Source organism: Polypterus senegalus, chromosome 1, assembly GCF_016835505.1.
Source record: "Polypterus senegalus isolate Bchr_013 chromosome 1, ASM1683550v1, whole genome shotgun sequence".
In the NCBI taxonomy this organism is placed as follows: domain Eukaryota; kingdom Metazoa; phylum Chordata; class Cladistia; order Polypteriformes; family Polypteridae; genus Polypterus; species Polypterus senegalus.
This window is the reverse complement of record NC_053154.1, coordinates 327679846-327702584: the sequence shown is the minus strand read 5'-3', so window position 1 is coordinate 327702584 and position 22739 is coordinate 327679846. Positions and strand designations below refer to the sequence as shown.

Genomic DNA, 22739 nt, shown 5'->3' with positions numbered 1-22739 from the left:
CACCGTCTCCAACCCATATAACATAGCTGGTCTCACTACTATCCTGTAGACCTTCCCTTTCACTCTTGCTGATACCCGTCTGTCACAAATTACTCCTGACACTCTTCTCCACCCATTCCACCCTGCCTGCACTCTCTTCTTCACCTCTCTTCCACAATCCCCATTACTCTGTACTGTTGATCCCAAGTATTTAAACTCATCCACCTTCACCAACTCTACTCCTTGCATCCTCACCATTCCACTGACCTCCCTCTCATTCACACACATGTATTCTGTCTTGTTCCTACTGACCTTCATTCCTCTCCTCTCTAGAGCATATCTCTACCTCTTCAGGGTTTCCTCAACCTGCTCCATACTCTAGTTACAGATCACAATGTCATCAGCAAACATCATAGTCCACGGGGACTCCTGTCTAATCTCGTCTGTCAACCTGTCCATCACCATTGTAAATAAGAAAGGCTCAGAGCCGATCCCTGATGTAATCCCACCTCCAACTTGAATGCATCCATCACACCTCATTACTGTCACACTTCCCTCGTACATATCCTGTACAACTCTTACATACTTCTCGGCCAATACCCGACTTCCTCATACAATACCACAGCTCCCCTCGAGGCACCCTGTCATATGCTTTTCCCAGATCCACAAAGACACAATGCAACTCCTTCTGGCCTTCTCTAAACTTCTCCATCAACATCCTCAGAGCAAACATTGCATCTGTGGTGCTCTTTCTTGGCATGAAACCATACTGCTGCTCACTAATCATCACCTCACTTCTTAACCTAGCTTCCACTACTCTTTCCCATAACTTCATGCTGTGGCTCATCAATTTTATTCCCCTGTAGTTACTGCAGTCCTGCACATCCCCCTTATTCTTAAATATCGGCACCAGTACACTTCTTCTCCACTCCTCAGGCATCCTCTCACTTTCCAAGATTCCATTAAACAATCTGGTTAAAAACTCCACTGCCATCTCTCCTAAACACCTCCATGCTTCCATAGGTATGTCATCTGGACCAACAGCCTTTCCATTTTTCATCCTCTTCATAGCTGTCCTTACTTCCTCCTTGCTAATCTGTTGCACTTCCTGATTCACTATCTCCACATCATCCAACCTCTTCTCTCTGTCATTCTCTTCATTCATCAGCCTCTCAAAGTACTCTTTCCATCTGCTCAACACACTCTCCTTGCTTGTGAATACGTTTCCATCTTTATCCCACTAACCTGCTGCACATCTTTCCCAGCTTGCCCCCTCTGTCTAGCCAATCAGTACAGGTCCTTTTCTCCCTCCTTAATGTCCAGCCTCTCATACAACTCATCATACAGCTTTTCTTTAGCCTTCGCCACCTCTCTCTTCACCTTGCGCCTTATCTCCTTGTACTCTTGTCTACTTTCTGCATCTCTGACTATCCAACTTCTTCTTTGCCATCCTCTTCCTCTGTATACTCTCCTGTATTTCCTCATTCCACCACCAGGTTTCCTTTTCCTCCTTCCTCTTTCCAGATGTCACGCCAAGCACCCTTCTTGCTGTCACCCTTACTACATCTGCTGTAGTTTCCCAGCTGTCTGGTAATTCTTCACTGCCACCCAGTGCCTGTCTCACCTCCTCCCTAAACTCAACCTTGCAGTCTTCCTTTTTCAACTTCCACCATTTGATCCTTGGCTCTGCCCTCACTCTCTTCCTCTTCTTGATCTCTAACATCATCCTACAGATCACCATCCTATGCTGCTTAACTACACTTTCTCCTGCCACCACTTTGCAGTCTTCAATCTCCTTTACATCCTTTGCAGAAGAGTTGATGTGATCTACCTGTGTGCATCTTCCTCCACTCTTGTACGTAACCCTATGTTCCACCCTCTTCTTAAAATACGTATTCACCACAGCCATGTCCATCCTTTTGGCAAAATCCACTATCCTCTGACCTTCTTCATTCCTCTCCTTGACACCATACCTACCCATCACCTCCTTGTCTCCTCTGTTCCCTTCACCAACATGCCCATTGAAATCCGCTCCAATCACCACTTTCTGTTCGTTGGTTACACTGTTCATCACTTCATCCAACTCAATCCAAAAATCTTCTTTCTCACCCATTGCACACCCAACTTGCGGTGCATATGCACTAACAACATTCATCATCACACCTCCAATTTCCTGCTTCATAATCATTTCTCTGTCTGACACTCTTTTCACCCCCAAAACACTCTTGACATACTGTTCCTTCAGAATAACTCCTACTCCATTTCTCCTCCCATCCACACCATGATGAAACAATTTGAATCCACCTCCGATCCACCTGGCCTTACTCCCCTTCTATTTAGTCTCTTGCACGCACAATATATCAACCTTCCTTCTCTCCATCATATCTGCTAACTCTCTCCCCTTACCAGTCATACTGCCAACATTCAAAGTTCCTACCCTCAGTTCCACTCCCTTTACTTTCCCCCTTCTTCGGCCAACAGTAGCCCAATTTCCGCCAGCACCCTGTTGGCTTGGATAATATTCCAATGATAATGGCAACAAAACAGCAATTAACAAATGAAATGAGACTGTGGATTATTACCCTTAGAAGTGTAGGCCCTTCATTTAGAGAAACTGCAAAAAAAGTGTCAGCGAGTACAGTGGTGTCCTACACAATCCAAAGTCAATTAGAAATTGGAAGAAACTTTGATAGGAAGAGATTTGGCAGAGCCAACGACACCTCTTAATCAGAAGTCAGGTGTCTGAGAGTCACCAGCATGTGTGATGGGCGCCTCACACCACAACAGCTTCAAACACAGCTTAAGAGTGGTTGAAAAAAGCAAGTGTCAGTTTCTACTATGAAGTGGAGACTTTGTGCTGCATGTTTGACATGGCGAGGGGCAAGAAGAAAGCCATACCCTTAAAGGACAAAACAGGGCCTTGAAATACCGGCTGTGGACTACTGCAGACTGGAAGAAAGTCTTGTGGACCGATGAATCCAAATTTGGAATCTTCAGTTCACGCAGGTTGTTTGTAAACTGTCGAGTTGGTGAAAAGATGGATGATCCTCAGTGGGTGACATCAGCTGTCAAACATGGAGGAGGAAGTGTGATGAGCTGGGGTTATTTTGCTGGAGGCAGAGTTGGCGACATCCTGAATCACAACGGTTACCACAACAGTTTGCAGTGCAACACAACACAATACCTCTTGTTCTGCATCTAGTAGGTCAGGGGTTCATCCTATAGCATGACAATGACCCAAAACATACCCCTCAGGCTATTTCTGAACTACATTAAAAGAAAAGAACAAGAAGGTACATTTCAAGCTATGGAATGGCCAGCACAGTCTCCACACTTAAACAGCACTGATTTAGTTTGGGATGACCTAGAAGTGCAGCACATTTGGGAGTGCTGGGAAGATCTTTCTGACCCATATTTGATTTCCCATAAAGAAAGAATGCCACATGTGTGTTTGTCTGTTAGATCAACTGTGATGAATCAAGACATTGAATAAAATTTTGTACGCTTAATGATTCCTTGACTTATTCTTTTATTTGCCATTGGTTACTTGTTCTATGTCTTGATTTCATGAAACATCAAGACATTAAACTTTGTGCATTTCTTTAAAAACTGAAAAAACAGATGTGTTCTAAAGCTGTTAAATAGTAGTGTATGTCTTTTTAGGCAGTCAGGACTTTTGCATGTTTTCTACTTTTTGTTTTTTCGTATTAATTTTAAAGAAAAATGAGGTGCTGTGCTACACTTCCTGATTAAAGCACATTAGATGATTCCTAGTAAGTGTAATTCCTTTTTCTCAAGATAATAGAGTGGATAGAGAGAAGAGATTAATGTGAGCTTTGGTGGCCAGATTTCTTTTGAATTACTGGCTTTTGATCCTTACTTTGCTTTTTGCCTTGTTTCCTGCATGTCCTGCACTTGGAAAAACCTGAACCTTCTGTGGTAATAGGTTTTAAGTTTGCTTTTGTAATCTGTGAAGTTTATTTCTAAGCCATTAATAAGCTGACAGGGTGAAACCAGCTGGGACGATGGACAGAAACACGTGAAAAGACAACCCAGGAAGTGTATTTTAAAATGCTGATGTTTGCTAAATCAATATATGGCTAGAATGACCAAGGGTCACTGTCTGCAGAAGCATGAGTGACTAGAAAAGGAGAAGGGGTTGTTTGGGCACAATCCATAAATAACACAGAAAGCCCAGAGGGCAGTTGCCCATACCTGGCAAGGTTCATAACAAATTCTATGAATATGTAAATATGTAAGTGTTTATAATGGTAAGGACCCATCATGAAGCCAGAAGCTGCTGAATTCCCTACTGGACTGGGCTCATATAGTTATCAGCATTCCCCATTGAAGAAACTAAATGACAACCGCACATTCCATTGGCTTTTCTCCAGCCTGTATATCTATGTATAAATGATTATGCATTGTATTTTGGGGGTGGAAGCTACATTCTGAAACAAGTTCAATACATAGATCTTCTTTTGTATCATATCGCTCTCGTCCGATTATTTATGCCATAGTTACTAAAGAGATATGTATGAGTCAAGTCTGTTCAGCATCAGTAAAGAACTCAATCCCAGGGTAAAAGTGCCCCATGCTGGATACACCACCTCTGTCTCAATGCCTTACAATGTAAGAAAAGGCAAAGTAATAATAATAATAATAATTCTTTGCATTTATATAGCGCTTTTCTCACTACTCAAAGCGCTCAGCAATTGCAGGTTAAGGGCCTTACTCAAGGGCCCAACAGAGCAGAGTCCCTTTTGGCATATATGGGATTCGAACTGGCAAACTTCCGATTGCCAGTACAGATCCCTAGCCTCAGAGCCACCACTCCGCCTTGTGAAACAAGAGCATTTCACAGAGCATTGTGAAAGTTGGTAACAGAAAGTGAGAGGAACTGATGCAATTTTCCTTTTGGTAAGATAGAACATTACATGTATGTCAGTATTATATCTCAGCTTTTTATTCTTGGTTGGACTTGCCAAGTGTCACTTACCTTACCACAACACTGGCCAATTAGTGTGTGTTGCCCCCAAAAAGAGTGATGGCATAAAGTGAATGGCAAAACAGAGAATTCCTCCATCACACACAAAGTCTGTCCCTATCTTCGAGGCAGAGCTATTAGGAATCCATATCAATGAACTTGAGAAGTGTGGCCCCCTAGTGGTTACTGGGTTCAATTCCCATCACCTGGCTTCACTGTGCACTTTGTACTCTATAATTCTCTTTGCATAAAAGCATTAGTTAAATCTGTATGGCAGTGGCCACCTTGCACCATTTAATGGATATTTGCAGCTTATTGCTCACCGCCTTTTTAAAGTTTCACAGAAATCTTCTTCCTTCTTTCCCTGTTCTTTTGTGATCCTTCTCAATAAGACAGCTTTCAGCCATGCTGGTCTACCTCCTGACTTTCAAATTTAAAGACAGATTAGGCATTGTGGCACAACAATATGCAAGCCAGCATCATAGTAAGAACTACTACTACTATTAGAGCACTGGCTTAGCTCTTATTAGAGAGCACCCCCCTCTTGAACGGCACTGCCCTATGTTGTAATGCCCAGATTGGGCACACCCCACGCCCCTCCCATGAGTCTTCAGCAGCTGTGGATACTGCCGACTACTACATTACAGTAGAATCAAAGCAGGAAAAAAAAAAAAAAATGATAAAGATGTAATCAGTGCTCCTAGTAAACACAGTGGTATAATTAAAAAGAAAAAAAAATCAGGTTGCAATAGCATTTTGTACCTAACAAAAAGTACAATTCTCTAGAGATAAAGCTTAATATCACTATTCAAATACATAGCATATGGAAAAGTCATGCGCCATGCCGTCATCCTGTTTAACAAATATTCTTCTCGACAAGCTGCTGCCAGCAACCTCCATTTATTTGTCTTGTGGTTTGTTCCCCCAAAGGCTAATACACTTACTTCCACACCTGAGAATTTTGTATAAAGTATTGTATCTGAAAAGACAATTTCCTCTCTGGATTAACAAGTATACCAAAAGATTCAAATTTATATTATAAATATCTTGAACTGGAGGGATAACGACCCAAACAACTAAAGGTATATAAATGATATGGCTTTTATTTAACACATGAAAGGGACGAGTACAGGGAGTGAAAGGAGAACAGCAAAATGAAGTCTCTCTGTCCCACAGGGTCTGACTATCCAGCAAAGGACACGTAACATACTTAAGTGCCACCTGACATCCAAGGAGGGAGGAGGTCTACTTATACCTGCTTCTTGAGTTAACTTTTACAAACTCCCCTGGTGTCCAGGCCCATCATAACAGAGTACACCTCCAAGTCCTAAAGCCTTATTTATACTTCTGTATTCAGCCTATGCAGTCTGCTGTATAACCTACAGCGTAGCCTGATGTGTACCTCCTCAAAAATGTGACTAAGCATCACATTGACACCAGCCATACCCAGACCTCTATGACTCCAATTGGCCAGTTTGGTAACTACTTATTTCCTGAAATGCATTTCTGATCGTCTTTCAGTTTGGAAGTTGGTGAATGTATGATAAGATAAAAAATGTGAGAGATAAATACATTTGCCTACGGAGTAAACTGTTTAGCTAGTACAGCATTGATCTGGGAAGGCAAAAACTGCCTGCATCTTAACTGATCATTTGCTTTTCTTGTCTGCTGCAAACAACGCAAACTAGTTTTCAGACACGTGCTTGTGGTGTGGCACAACGCAGAAGTATGAACTACTTTTGATGGCGCATCCTCCACGCATAGCTACACCGTAGGCTTGAGCCAGAAGTTTAAATCAACCTTTACAGAAGATCAACTCCCAGCATAGCTGTACTTCACCATAATGGAGAATCTTTGTGCTTTCCTGTCACACAGGTGACACAGGGGCAGAGCTACTGCCTAGCAGTAAGAAGATCATGGGTTTGTGTCACGGGTCCTCCCTGTGTGTTAGCTCTTCAAGTAGTGAGAAAAGTGTTTATATAAATGTAATGAATTATTACTATTATTATTATTTGCCAGTAAAATAAAAACCTAAAAGATGAATATGTCCATTGTTCTTTCAAACTGTGAGATTGGTATTTTAAAAAATTATTAACCATTCCTTTTGCATAGACACATCAGGGATCAACATTCCTGAGTATTATAATGAATGTTATAACATTTTAAAATTAAACATTCCTGTTAGTATTCCTGCTATTCCCATATTGATTGTTTTAAAACTGATTCTATTGTGCCTGACATATTGATGTCAACTATACGGTTTCAGGTCAATGTCAAGTAATAGTTTTTAGGGTTTACATTCTAATCTGGCAGTAGGATGCCACCAATTCCTAGTGTCTCAATAATTCCCTGTCATTTACCTTGCGTTACTTTGTATTCCACAATGTAATGGTGCTAATTTGTAAAGGGCACTGCATAAAATAAAGATTACATACTACAGCACTCAGTAAAGAACAGCACCATCAAGTCTGAAAAGTGTAGAGAAACTGTATGGCGTTATTTCAGTGCCACTATTCTAAGCGCACGTAAAAAAATATTGCAAGTGCAAGTGTTGCATTTTGAGGAGAAATTTATTTTGAGCGTACAAAAGCTGAATTTGAGTGAACAAAATTCATTGCTGCGTGCAAAAAATGTATTTCAGTGTTTGCACTTATCCATATACACACACACAATAGCACCCCCTCTCGCTCAGTTTTTTCATTTGCGCTTGCTCGCAATGTGTTGCTTGCGCTCACAACATTCTCTGCTGCAAGCGCTCAACTCTCTGTACACCGTGTGCCACAAAACCAACCAATCACAGACTTGGTTTCAAAAATTCTGATTGGCTCTTACGGTCTCCAATCAGCTCGCTAGCTGCTGCATTCCGGAAACAGTCCGAAATGTAGCTAAATCCAGCTGAACTCAATTAAACCCCAATTTGCGGATAATATCTTTAATTATTTTATTTTAAAATATATTATTTGTTAAGACTATCGTTGGTGTAGTATAATGTAGTTGCATTATACAACCATGCCAACTGACTCTCCAAATTATATTTGAGTAGCTCTCTTTTATGTCGTCGAATACTGAACAGCAGCACGAAAACAACATGTCCCGGCCACATGTAAGTAATATAAAATCATTATTATTATTGGAGCCATTATTTGATTCTGCCATCTCTTCTTTGGCTGCAGAGTAAATCAAAACTCCCTCTATCTGCAAGAAGCGAGGCTGAGTGGACAGTGTTTCCGGTGTCCGGAATGCAGCAGCTAGCAAGCTGATTGGAGATCGTAAGAGCCAATCAGAATTTTTGAAACCAAGTCTGTGATTGGTTGGTTTTGTGGCACACTTATAACGGTGTACAGAGAGTTGAGCGCTCGCAGCAGAGAATGTTGTGAGCGCAAGCAACACATTGCGAGCAAGCGCAAATGAAAAAACTGAGCGAGAGGGGGTGCTATTGTGTGTGTGTATATGGATAAGCGCAAACACTGAAATACATTTTTTGCACGCAGCAATGAATTTTGTTCACTCAAATTCAGCTTTTGTACGCTCAAAATAAATTTCTCTTCAAAATGCAACACTTGCACTTGCAATCTTTTTTTACGTGCGCTCAATATTTTTTTACGTGTGCTCAGAATAGTGGCACTGAAATAACGCCATAAAACTGCATGAGAACACAGTAGCTGCAGGCAGAGAAAGGAGGCGGGAACATTAAATGAGGGTGTGGCTTATTAATAAGGGATGGTACCATTTCAAAATAAAAGTTTAAGGATCTTACAAGCAGCAGGTGGCATTAGATTAGACAGAGATATTAATCCTAAGGGGAAATTCATCATTGATTACAAACCATAATCTGGGAAAATTTACACCTAGAACAACTGGAGTGGCACAAATAAAATGCTAATTAAATTCAGACCCCTGCACTGTAATAAGCAGGTTTGATAATGTACTGTATGTATAGCCAGCAGCCATAGAACTTGCACTTCAGAAGAGGACATCCACCTGAAGCGAAGCAGGTTTGGGCCGAGCCAGTACTTGGATGGGAGACCATCTATAATAAGCTTGGGTTACTGCTGGAAAGGGCCAACAGGGGGCACTTATCCTGTGGTCTGTGTGTGGATCCCAATGCCCCAGTGCAGTGATGAGGATACTGAGCTGTAAAATGGTGCCGCCCTTTAGATGAGATGTAAAACTAAGGTCTTGACTCTTGGTGGACAATAAAGATCCCCGAGTATCTTTCAAAACAAGTAGGGTGTTTCCCAATGTCCTTGCTAAATTGTCCACCGTGGCCTGGTCATTCTGGCCCACTAACCATCCCCTGTATCTTACTGGCTGGCTCTCCCACCACTTCACCACCTAATAAGTAATGTCTGGCAAGTGTACTGGTGCAAAAATGGCTGCCATCTCATCGCTCAGGTGAATGCTGCACATTGGTGGTGGCTCCCCACTCAATGAAGCACTTTGAGTAGTGAGTAAGGAGCCATATAAATAATTTTTTACAAGTGAATAAAAGTAAATGTAAGTGTGAAACTCTGTGCTATATCAACTATTCAGTGCTATGCAATTTCCCAAAGCCTTGACCTGCAAGATCACTAGACAATGAGATGACTCCCATCTTCTTCACATTGGAATAATACCACAACACAATGAGCTTCTGGTATACAGTATACACATGCCAATGCAATATAAAGTTAAAAAAAATAAATATGTCCATTATTCTTTCATATTGTGATGCTGGTATTTTAAAAAATTACAAATCATTCATTTTGTTAAGTTCCAGGTTATCAATGGCTATCCAAGTCCATTCTGGGCCTTATAGGACATCCTCTTCAAACAGGAAAACTAGGAATCCCCTGCCATTATTCTGTACAGAGACACTGCTTAGTTTTTCCAAGGCTAACTGATCAAAAGTCTAAAATCCTTCAGAGAAACAGAGTAGCAGAGCAGCACAATATTTAGGCCCATGTTTAAATGACTGAGATACCCTTCTTTGTAAAATGGACATGTTTTCTCCATGCTTACATTACTTTCTTCCCCAGTCCAGAGAGATGCTGTTAAGTTGCTTGACAGCAGTAAATTAATCCAGTGGCTGTGAGAAGGCCCTAAAATGGACTCACATTCCATCTAGGCATGGTCCTTGCCATGTGCTTGATGATGCCGACAGCAATTCTGGCTTTCTGAAAGTGCGTACACACTTAGGACAGAAAAGGAAAATGTTGAAATTCTTGAAATTATAGATGCCAGAAAAATGTTTGAGAATCATATTACAATACAACCTTTACAGGAGTGGAGACACCTGAAACCCTACATCAGCCAACAGTCCCTGAGAGCTGCTCGTCTTATGGAATTGCCATGAAAATACAGAAATGCAATATTGCTGGGAGCAGATCTATCAACAAGGCAGTCTGCGTGTGAGGATGATGGCAAGGGGCCTATTCATGTAGCTCAATTACAACTGCTCAATGAGATGATCGAGTATGTGTGAGTCGAACTGACCAAGTGTGGTTTCAATAATCAAATGGGATAGGGAGGGATAAAAAAGAGACCAAGCTTATTGGTGAAATCAAAAGTGATAAATATCACACTGTATTAAACAACTCAGTGTCTGCGCGCTACAGTGTAGAGCTAATGTTCACATCACAAGCCTCATTGCACAATTCTGATTTTTTGCTGATGGTTCACATTCATAAGTACAAGTACCATGTATCTAACTATAATGTGAATGCATCTGTCCTCCAAAATGGCACACATGCAGAAAAGCATCCATTTGTGCACGAGTCATCTGCATCACCAGCCACAAAAAAAGTCATATTTGTAAGTCAACTCATGGTATTAAAAACGACAAAATGGATGCCCTAGTAACTAGTGAACGTATCACAGTTTTCTCTGAAGGACAGCAAATGGTTCTTTACTTGCACATGATTACATCAAAAAGGTTAAAAAAAGCCAGATAGCTAACTTTTGCCATTTTTCGCAGCTGTTGCTGGCACTGCTGCACCAAGAGATTTGTGGGTACGTGAAAGGAACTATTGTCACAGCTGTAGCTCTCCTCCATTGTTGCATTGCCATTCTGCTGGTGGCGGATGAGGACTACAATGCGTATAGTTAAAAACACACATTCCTGCATGGCCTATCATCAGATATGTATCTGATCTAGGAGCACATACGAAAGCAATTCAAACCTGATTTGTCTTCATATATGTACACACATACATATATATGAAAAGCTAGCACTCCCCTTTACAATTCAAGAGCTTGTGCAGAAAGTCTGTTCCAGAGAGGCACAGACTTCTTTGCCCACCAGTGAGCTCTGAGTGTTTTTGTGCCACACTTTTCCCCTTGGTTACACTCTTTTTTTTTTTTGCTTTCTTACCTTCATTGGAACAAACCTCTTATGTAAATATTCTAATGTTGGCTTCATTATTTAAAAGGTTACTATAATTACTTTAGTGCTTAGTCAGTTTTCATCTCTAGTTCTTTGCATTTTTGGAATTCTTGTGTTATGTTTTTACAATGTAGTTATGACGTCTTACTTTTTTTTTTTTTTTAATATGTCCTCCTCATCTCCTTTACTGCTTATTGTATTCCAATCAAGTTACTTTTTGTAAGCTCTAGCTGGTCTCCTCATTATATATTTTTGCCACATTCTCTTTTGCAAACTCACCCTTTAATATTGTCCACAGCTCCTAATTGAGCTGCTTGGCTGTCAGTATAAAGACTATGTATGTGTGAAATAGATTTAAGATGTTCCACAAGACACACGAAGGAGAAAAAAAGCCCACAAACCCTACCTTATCTTGAATGCAGCACGTATAAGGCACTCCACACGCCAGAGGTCCAGGCGCTGTACAGGTGTGATACATGTTGGCCTTCCAGTCTGTAAAATCTTCACCACCGCAGCACTTGAACTGAACAGAAACAAAGAATGTTGAATCAGAGTGGGACTAAACCTGTCCTCGCACTCCTTTGAATGTCTTCACTATATGCGCTAACAGACTGCAAAGCTGGCAAACCACTGGCAGTTAGAGAAAAGAAAAAAAAATACTAAGTAGGGAAAGGCCAGTAATAAGATCATCCTTTCTCATATGAGAAAAATTACGGGTGACATGCTTGACAAACTTGTCTCATCAAGCGCCTCAGAGGCTGCAGATTTGTTTCTCTCAAAATCAGAGGCTATTTTTCAAATTCTTAATTTAGATTTTTCTTTCAATACACATATATATTACAGGCTTTTCTAAATGTAAACATTTCTTTTGGATGACAATTGTATACTACCAATTCTTTTAAACTGTAAACATATTAATAATAAACTCAAAAGAACATGAAAAATTTTGTACAAGTTGCTTTCTCATTGTACAAGCAATGGAGACGAGAATGATCAGATGGATGTGTGAAGTGTCAAAGAGTGAGGTAAGATGACTGAAACGTTAAGAGAAACCTCTGCTGTGGAGGTTACAGGCCTTGTGAAAAGGAGACACAGACTAAGTTGGTTAGGCCATGTGGAGTGAAAGACAGAGGATTATTGGGTCAGGAGGTGCACAAAGATGGAGGCAAAGAAAATGAATCCCAGAGAGAGGCCAAATACAACATGTTAAATGATATGGAAAGAGGAGATCTCACCCTAAAAGATGTCCAGAACCATTGAGACTGGAGGAAAAGATTTGGGGGGCAACTGGCTAACCTGGGTCAATCCAGAATATGGCCATTAAATTGGTGATGATTAAATTTTCTAATTGGACACAATACAAACATTTACAAAATAAATGAACAACTATAGTAATCATTGGATTGGATTCAAATCGTCAAACAAAATCAAGAAGTAGAATTAGTTTCATTACATTTGAACAATGGAAAAATTTAGAGTAGAACAGATTCTTCAGTCTAACAAAGCTTGACAGTCCAATCCACTTAATTCCTCCAAAAAATATCAAGCTGAGTTTTGAAAGTCTCTAAAGTCACACTGTCCACCACTCGGTCATTTATTTCAAGCGTCTATCGTTCTCTGTGTAAAGAGAAACGTTCTCATGTTTGTGTGAAATTTACCCTTAACAAGTTTTCAGTTGTGTCCCCGTGTTCTTGATGAACTCATTTTAAAGTTACAGTCTTGACCCAATGGATTAATTCCCTTTATAACTTTAAACACTTCAGCCATGTCACCTCTTAATCTCCTTTTGCTTAAACTGAAAAAGCTAAGATCTTTTATTCACCCCCTAATTCCCATAACTCGTCCCCCCTGTAGACCTGGACTCATCCTAGAAGCTACTCTATGGATTTTGTCTAGCACTGCTATGTCTTTTTTGTAGCCTGGAGAACAAAACTGCACACAGTACTCTAGACAAGCCCACATCAGTGTGTTATAAATCTTAAGCATAACCTTGTTGGACTTGTACTCCACACTTTAAGGCACTATATAACCTGACATTCTGTTAGCCTTCTGAACATTGCCTGGAAGTTGATAATGTAGACTCCACAATGACTCCTAAATCCTTCTCATAAGGTGTACTTTCGATTTTCAGACTTTCCATTGTGTATTCAAACCTAACATTTTTACTTTCTATGTATGATACTTTACATTTATTGACATTAATTTTCATCTGCCATAAATCTGCCCAAGTCTGCATGCTGTCCACACATCACCCTGAACTCCTACTTCTTTTAGTTTGTTGCCCAACCTTACATCTGGCACCTTATCAAATGCTTTCTGAAAGTCCAGATAAATAATATCATATGGTCCACTTTGAACATACCCCCTAATTGCTACCTAATAGAATTCCTGTATGTTGGTAAAACTTGGCCTCCTTCTTCTGAACCCATGCTGACTGTTCAGTAAAACTCCTGTACTTGCCATGGGTTTAATATTTTCCTTAATAATTCCTTCCATGATTTTTCTTGTGATGCACATTAAGCTTACTGGCCTATAGTTAACTGGATCGGCCTGATCACTCGTTTTATATAGTGGGATAATATGTTTCCAATTTTCCAGTCTGCAAAGCGAGCAACTAAAAATGTGTGTCAAGGGTTTATATCTGTACTTGCTAACCTCCTTAAGAACTCTAGGGTAAATATTATCTGGTCCTGGTGATTTGTTTGATTTTAGCCTATTTAATCTGAGCAGCACTTCTCCCTCTACAATTTTTAAATCAGTACCTTCATAGTAGTCCCTGTTACTGCTAGGAGGTTATCCACTTCCTCACGCACTGCTATTTCACTGCTTGTATACAGTGGCGTACAAAAGTATTCAGTCCCCTTGAAACACAGCCATATTTTTCAGCACGACAAAAGATTTGTACACAGATTTATCAATTCAGTATTTTTAATGTGAACTTTAATGCTGTAACAATACATTTCCAAAGTCCAAATGGATCATTTTTTGTAGATATTTAATTGTAGAAGATGCTAACTCCAAAGTTAGCATTGCATAAATAATTAAAAATCTGTGCTTTGGAATCCTTAATTTTACACAAGTGATGAATGAATCACAAAAGACACAAAGGTGACAGTCATAATTAACGTACTTAGGTACTACTTTTGAGTGCTTTCTATCTTTCTGGATATAAAAGGCCCACTTTGTAAGGTCATAGTCTTGGATGGAAAATCACCGCAAAAAAAGAATGCACAACACAGAAAATGGCTACAGAAAAAGAGTTTGAATGTCCCATTAAGCACTGTTGGGTCAATCATCAGAAAGTAACAGTAATCATCTGCAAGTAAAGGTAAGGTTCATCATAGCACCTAGACTTTTGCTAGAAGAGGCCGTCCCTCAAAACTAAACCAACCGTAACTCTCAGAAATCTGCAATGCACTTTGGCTGAAACTTGAGTGAAGGTGCAGGGGTCCACAACTTCAAGAGCTCTCCATAAAATAGACCTAAAAGGGAGGGGAGGAAGAAAGAAGCCATTCCTTAAAAAGGTCCATATAAAAGCACATTTGGCATTTGCTACAAAGCATGACAAAGACCCAGTTAAGATGTGGGAGAAGATTTTATGGTCAGATGAGACCAAAATAGAACTTTCTGGTCAGACTTCAAAGAGGTACAGTATGTGTGGCATAAAACTAACACTGCCCATGCCTCGAGAAACACCGCACCTATGGTGAAAATATGAAGGTGGAAGGATCACGACATGGGGATGATTTTCATGTGCTGGGACTGGGAATCTTGTCAGAGTTGAAGGGACAATGGATAGATACAAATAATACCCAACATGGCAGGAGAACCTGTTCCAGTCTGCTATGAAGCTATTTCAACATGACAGTGAACCTCAGAATAAGGCCAAAGCAACACTGGAATGGCTCAGAAACGAAGATAAACGTTTTGGAATGGCCAAGTCAAAGCCCTGATCTTAACCCTATTGAGAATCTGTGGCTGTGCTTGAAAACTGCTGTCCAGAGGTGCTATCCCACCAACCCACAGGGGCTCTATTAATTCTGCCAAGAAGAATGGGGAAGAATCGGTCATGAAGAATGTGGAAAACTGGGGCATGCTTACATACTCCAAAAGAACGAAGGCTGTTATTGCAACAAAAGGGTTCTCAATAAAATATGAATGTGCAGAGCTTGAATACTGACTGAATGCAAACACTAACTTTGGAGTTTTTTCTACTTCAGTTAAATATCTACAGAAAATTATTTATTTTGACTTTGGAAATGAATTGTTACAGTCTAAGAGTTCACATTAAAAATACTGAATGGATAAATAAGGTATGTGTACAAATCTTTTGTCATGCAGAAAATTATGATGACTTTCAAGGGGACTGAATACTTTTGCACGTCACTATATTTTAATTCCCTTTTGCTATTTGATACTCTTCACCTAATCCTTGACTGTTCATTTACAGCATTGGAGGAAGCAAGATAGGAAAGAACTCTGGATGCTGCGCTACTTTAGTGAAGGACACATGCAATCACAGTATTTTCAAATTTGGATCCCAATTTTGGTGTGGTTTGGCAGAGCTCAAGCCTGCAGCATCAGGCATGAGGCAGGAACCAGACCCGAATGAGGTGTCACTCCATTGCAGAACACACTTACACACTATAAATGCATGGTAAAGCATTTCAGCAGAGTGTGCACATGCCATTTTAACGTGTCTCACATTGCAGTTCTTCATATATTTCGATAATCAGAGTACACACAGATTAAGTGACTCACTCAGTTTCATGGTGAGTCAACCCAAGTCTTGAAAGAGCAACCTTGTGCTTCACAGTCTAATGCTTTTAGAAAATACTGAACTGCATTGCCTACTATGTGGAATATGAATGAGGTTATGTAAAACAGAGTTTGACTGATATTTCTTAGCATTCATGTTATTGAGGTTGAGCCAAATTACAAGGACTAAAATTACTCAGAAAGGCAAATGAATGAATCTGCAAATAATCAAAGAAGCTTTAATACAGCACCTATTTATAATTAACAGCAAACTCAAGTGCTTTACTGTGCAATTATTTACAATTCTAGCAGTGCAGTGCAGAACAGGCAGATGAAGGTCAGACATCAAACAGAAATTTCACTATGTATATACTCCGTATATGTGATAAGAAATCCAAACTTAAAGCGATTCACTCCTGGTCACAGCAAGTCAATGGGGAGGACAACATCCTCTTTGAAACTTTTGCTGCACAGCCACACTCACTTTGTTGATTCAAATTTGAACCTCTAGTTGGTTTACTTGAGTACAATCCCCTCTCTAATTAAATAATTTTCATTTCATCCTAACTAGTATGCCAATTGGCTTTCATTCATCAGTCACTTTCAGCTGAACAGACTCTTCTTTTTTAAATACCCAAAAGGCAACACAAATCCCCGTCCTCCAACAGTGAGCTCATCATAAAAGAGGGAGAAGGTGAGCTTTTCTGCTTCTTGTTTTAATTAAATTAACTGTGAGTGGCCCGGTGGAATACCAGCTACTGTTGCTGCTTCATGCATTCATCTTGGTTTCCAATCCTGTACATTCTCCTCATGTCAGTGTGTGTTTTCATCAGACAATCCCAAAGTTATGAAGTTTAGGGTAATTCACGATTCTAATTTGGACTGCTGTGGGTGCCTGCTTGTGCCCAGTGCTGTGTGCTTTAGACCCTGTAAACCCAAATGAGATGTAATGGTTTAGATAGTGTTATACATCCCCAATTACAAAAAAGTGGGGACACGGAGTAAAATGTAAATAAAAATGATTTCCAAATCTCATCAACCCATATTTTATTCACAATAGAACATAGAAAATATATCAAATGTAAAAGATTAAAATAATTTTGAATTTGATGGTAGCAACACACCTCAAATAATTTGGGACAGAGCCATGTTTACCACTGTGTAGCATCTCCACTTCTTTTAACAACAGTCCTTTAATATCTGGGAACTGAGGAGACCATTTGTTGGACTTTTGAGAGAGGAATCTTGTCTGATATAGGATTCGAGCTGCTCAATAGTCCTGGGTCGTCTTTGTCGTATTTTTTGTTTCATGATGGGAGAAAAATGTTTTCATTTAGTGAAAGGTCTGGACTGCAGGCACCATGATTTTGAACACTGGCCAGAGGAAAAAGGCTGGCTGAAATATAGCACTATTCTCTTCAAACCCACATATTTTCTTTAAAACCCTTCTTTAAACACAGTCAGCCCTTGCAATTTGCAAGTTTATGATTTGCTTTTATGTCTGTCCTTGGGTTTGTCATCAACAATTAAATGGATATTATTTTGAGAGTTCTTGGTATTTGGTACACTTTATTAATCCTGAGGGGAAATTTTCTTTTTTTGTGGCCTAAAAATGCAGATGCCATAGTCCTGGTACTTAAATGGACTGCAACGCCAGCCACCCCTGGAGTACTACATTGGGCAGCTTTGGCATTTCCCGTATGGGCTACTGGGTAAGATGAAGGCACTAACTTTAAAAATTAGCCATAGCAAGCCATTCGAATGTTTTGTTATAACATTTTGCTGCACAACTGGATTACAGCTATGCCCATCGGATTACAGTTTTCTCTGGATTTGTATTCTTGTTCTGTGTTTGCTTGTTTATTTGAATTCATCTAGACTGAAAGTTGTGAGCGCTCTCAACTTCGATTAATCTTCACTTACATCAGCATCACAGTAGAATACAACTACATAACTTTCAAGAAATTGTTCACCAGGGATTTCATTCATAACTACACCACCATCATCTGCGAAACTGGCCTATGATGTGAGTGTTTATTGTTTTATGCTTTGTTGCATTTTTTTTGTATCTGTAATACTATGCATAATAATTATATTAATAATTTTTTGCCATTTACTACCATACAAATGCACAAAAATACTTTATAAATTAAAATTTTATAAAAAGTTACTGTTCAATAAAAAACTGCAGAACTAAACATTTTGTCTGAGGGGGCATCACACATCTTTGACTTGACAGCCAGTCTCACAAACGTGATTTGCTTCTGCGGTGAACGTTTCTCAAAACTTTTTGCATCTCATTTAGGGCAATAAACTTAGAATGTACAGTAATTATGAGCTCAAAATTTAATTGTGCATTTCTGCATTTGCAGAGGACCTGCACCCCTAACCCCCACAGAATTGAGAAGGAATTACTGTAATTTCATCTCTATTTAGAAGACTCATATTTCACACTTTCCAATATTTACAAGCTCCATCATTTCTCCTTATTAACTTCATATTTCCACTTCTCCCTTTACTTTCTCCTTCTCCTACTTTTCCCTAAACACTTTCATACCCATCTAACATCTCTGGTCACACTTCTGTTTATAAGAATACTACTGGCAGCCCATACTCTCTTCTTTGCCATATTAATCAGTATGCAGATCAAAAAAGCTCCTCCTGAGCTCTAACACATCTGCTAAGTGCTTCTTCTCTCATACTTAACTCATATGACAAACAAATTGAGCCCTACACCATTCCCAGTAATCCCTCCACATCAGCCCACACTCCAGCTACACTCTCAGATCATACATCCAATTGTTTCCACTTGTCCACAGTCTGGTCTCTGACACTTCTCTGTGACAAAACTCCCTCAACACGATATTTCTGGGACCCTTTGGTTGTGCCTCTTTCCATGCATAAATATCAATTTCCACATCTAGTTTTGCCCTCCCTTTGCACTGTACTCTTAGCTGCTTCTTAAAACTATTATTTAGTGTTTTGTATGATTTTTGTACCTCATTTCTCTCTGTCACTTTGCATTTAATAGTCATTGCAGTATTCCAAGCTATTCTATGATGAAAGATGCTACAGAAGATTTGGCACTATACTCTATAATCTACATGTTTGGGTTGGCTTCCCTCTCTTTAGGTGACCCAAAAGTACTAATAGTGTCTAAGATGACACCATCTCCCACCCAAACCACAGTACTCTGCATTGATTGTCTGACAAATTGTGTCAACCTTGCAATTTAATTGCAGTGTTGGGAAGTAGTAATACGTCATGCTCTGCCATTTTAGCTATGGCAAGAAGGTGCAGCATTAAGTGCAACATGCTCTTCAACTCAAAGTCATGCAAGTGTGGTAAAGGCCTTCATTATCAAGCAAATTATTACTGCTTGAACATTAGTTTTTTTTATCTAACACAGTTAATGGACAAATTGTGATGCTAAAATTCTTGTACTTCAATTCTGTTCTCAGTTAGCTTTGCAATTACTCATTGAATGTAATATGGTTTGCTTTTATAAGTCACCCTGGGTAAAGGCATCTGCTAAATGAAGAATGATGAAGATGAACAAGATAATACATATGATGCTTGCTTTAGAGAATCTTTCAGGTTTAAAGTTACATCAAATAAATTCAAACTGACAGGAGAATTCTGTCAACGTATCTGCTTGCTTGCACATCTTCAGCAGATAGGAGCACTTGAATATAAAAAAAAAAACCAAAAACTGTTGAGCAGAATGAGTCTGACGCCTGCAATCCGCTAGACTTCCCAATGTTAACTCCAGCAGACTCTCTCTTTAATCGCTTCTTGCCATTTCACTCAGTAAGGGGCCTGTCCTCATCACAGCAGGAAAGACTGCATTCTGCTGTGTTTTGTGTTATCAAGCTGAAACTTACACTGAAAAGACAGTAAAGAGGCATATGTAACACATTTTATAGCTTAGAAGATAATTTAACAACTAAATAGACTTAGTGCTCGAGGGTGAGGAGAAAAAAAAACAAAACAAAATGTAGGCACACACACATGATCTTTCTAGTTTATAAAATAGTGCAGTAGCATTCCAGGTAGAACTGTCACCTCTTAGGCACTTGAACCTGGGTGCCTTCTGGGCAATGTCTAAATGTTTTAATTGTGCACATTTGAGACTCCTCCCACATCCAAAAAGATGCTTTGATTTGCTGGTGTGTGATTGATGTGTAGAAGTGTGCTCTGTACTGCACAGGAACCAAGCTTAGAGTTGACTCCAGTTTTGTGTTCCATGGCATAAGGATAAGCTCTGTCACTCCATGAGACTAAACCTGATTGAAAAATGTTTCATAAATGATAGACTGATAAGTTTATATCTGTGTGGATTTGATGGAGTCTGTGTTACTTTTATCTCAGAGTATCCATATTTTTCAGCCACACACTAATGATATGCACATTAGGTTAACTGTAGATTAAATGAGACAGCCCTGTAATAAGAGTAACATATCTCAACCAGGGGTGCTTCTTTCCACTGGCTTAACATTGCTGATACAATTTACCATCATGACCCTGAATTTAACTAAGCAAATTAAGAAATGGATAGAAAAATGTAGTACCCTGTAAGTGACTGGTACCCCTGCCTATTACACTAAAACTGATTATGTCAGTAGGTAAGGTAGGTTAGATAGGATAGGATTAGATTAGATTAGATTGATAGACAGATAGAGGAGGCTAAGATATTGAACCTACAACCAAAAGGCTGGAAGTCATCCTATACAGGTTTTTTTTTTTGTTTTTTTTAATTATGAAAGCTGTTACTTCCCAGTTTTGCGGAGTTTTATTGATCAATCCAGGAATTAAAAATTGGTTATGTTAAATTTTTACTGAATGAAGCAGGAGTACAGATGCATAAGAATTATTTTTATTTAGTGTTTGTTTCTTGTCACTTTTTCTGTTTTTTTGCCACTATTTATTAATAAGCACATAAGAGGATAACATTTAATTAGTTGCCCTTTAACCATCTGTGTTGTTTTCTCTGCTATGCTTATTATATTCAGATACAATTAAGAGAGCAAACTCCACAGAAAAAGTGAAGTAAAATAAAAATAACAGAATCAGGCATATAAAGATAGGGCAAAAATACCAATGTTTCTTAATCTCACATAAATGTAAATGAATTACTAATGTGATTAATTGTAAATGAGAGGGAAATTACTCATTAAACAATCAGATCAATTAAAGGTTTAAAAAAAAAAAAAAAGACTCATTGATTTTGAAATTATTTGAAACAAAAAACTTGTATCCACACGGAGCCCCCCCCCAAGGACTGAATAAGTAAAGGCTTCTGCCAAATTTACAGTTCTACACTTGGCCTGATTGAAAAGTCTTTACACAATACCTGCCACTGTGCATCTGAAAATGATTTATGGTTGGGGGACTTTTTTCTTACACACTTCACATGATGCTCAAAAAACTCAATGACATTCAGAACTGATTTTTTTTTTAATTGCCTTTAAAGCAGGGGCCATAGATTTTGTTTTATCCACATCTGTTCATGAGATGAAAATTTCCATTCATTCTGCTCTTGAAATTCATCCACCACAAGAATATCAATGCCCTGCATATAGACTCACCTCCGTATGCTTGACTGAGCATTTCAAAACTGTCATGACCACTTCTCCAGAGCTTTACACTAAATTCAAATCATACATCTGGCAAAATGTCCCTCTGGGGACAAATTAAGTACTATCTATCTTTATTTCACAGTTGAAGAAATATCATTCACAGCTGTCATGGCAAAATAGGGGTTAAATGATTATGTGACAACTGAAGGACTAAAGAGGAAAGACGGGTCCAATTACTGGAGTATAGGCACAATACCTCAACTACACCACCGCCGCACAGTGAGAAACATGTCTGTCTCCGGCTTTTTAATTCACCTTCATTGATACAATATCCATTTTCATATTTGGCATCACCACAATTCACCTTTAGAAAAGTGGTCACAATGGTCAAAAAGCACTAGAATTACCCTTAATGTGTTGGTTAGGATATCCAAGGTTTCAAAGCTGTGGCACACAACAACAGTAGTTCTGTGTTCATGCAATATTGGACAGACGGGTAGTACGGGTACCTGAGTTAGAAATTCCATATGAATGCTGTACAAGGTTAGCGCTCTGAATCGGATAATTCAGGAAAAACAAAGCTACATGTATTCTCTCTCTCTATTATATATATTCGTCCCTGAAAGTAGGGATTGTGAATCCCAGTAGCTCTCAGAGGTGGCCTCTACATAACCCAACAGGGCTGCCCCACTGGACTACAAGTCCCAGCATGCCTTATAGGTGTCTGTATGGGAATCCTAACCCAGGCATGTGGCCATCTAGTATATTTGGGGAGAAAATATTCACTAGTCCTCATCTCCACTGCACCTTCTATTGCACTGGCCTCCCAACTGGGTAAGGATCCTTGTTCAATGTACGTATGCCATCCATTACACTGGTCAGCCAGAAATGCCATTTTTGTCATCAAACTGCATTAGAAGCAAAGAGATTTACATTTAATATGTTTAATTTGCGCTCCACTTTCACAAAAAAATCCAGCTTATCTTTAATTGTTTTTTTATATCAAGTAACAATCAGCAGTGACCTTGTGCTTCCCCAAAAACTCAGACAGAAATTCACAATGACACACCAA

General features: G+C 39.3%; 1 protein-coding gene across 1 annotated transcript in view; it reads right to left on the bottom strand.

Annotated features, from left to right (window-relative positions):
• The window catches only part of tspan15 (tetraspanin 15), a 297343-nt gene that overhangs the window by 117114 nt on the left and 157490 nt on the right, over window positions 1–22739 (bottom strand). The window contains exon 5 of the mRNA XM_039737676.1: window positions 11737–11853. Within this exon, the coding sequence (XP_039593610.1) occupies window positions 11737–11853 (117 nt within the window). The remainder of the gene's footprint in view (window positions 1–11736; window positions 11854–22739) is intronic.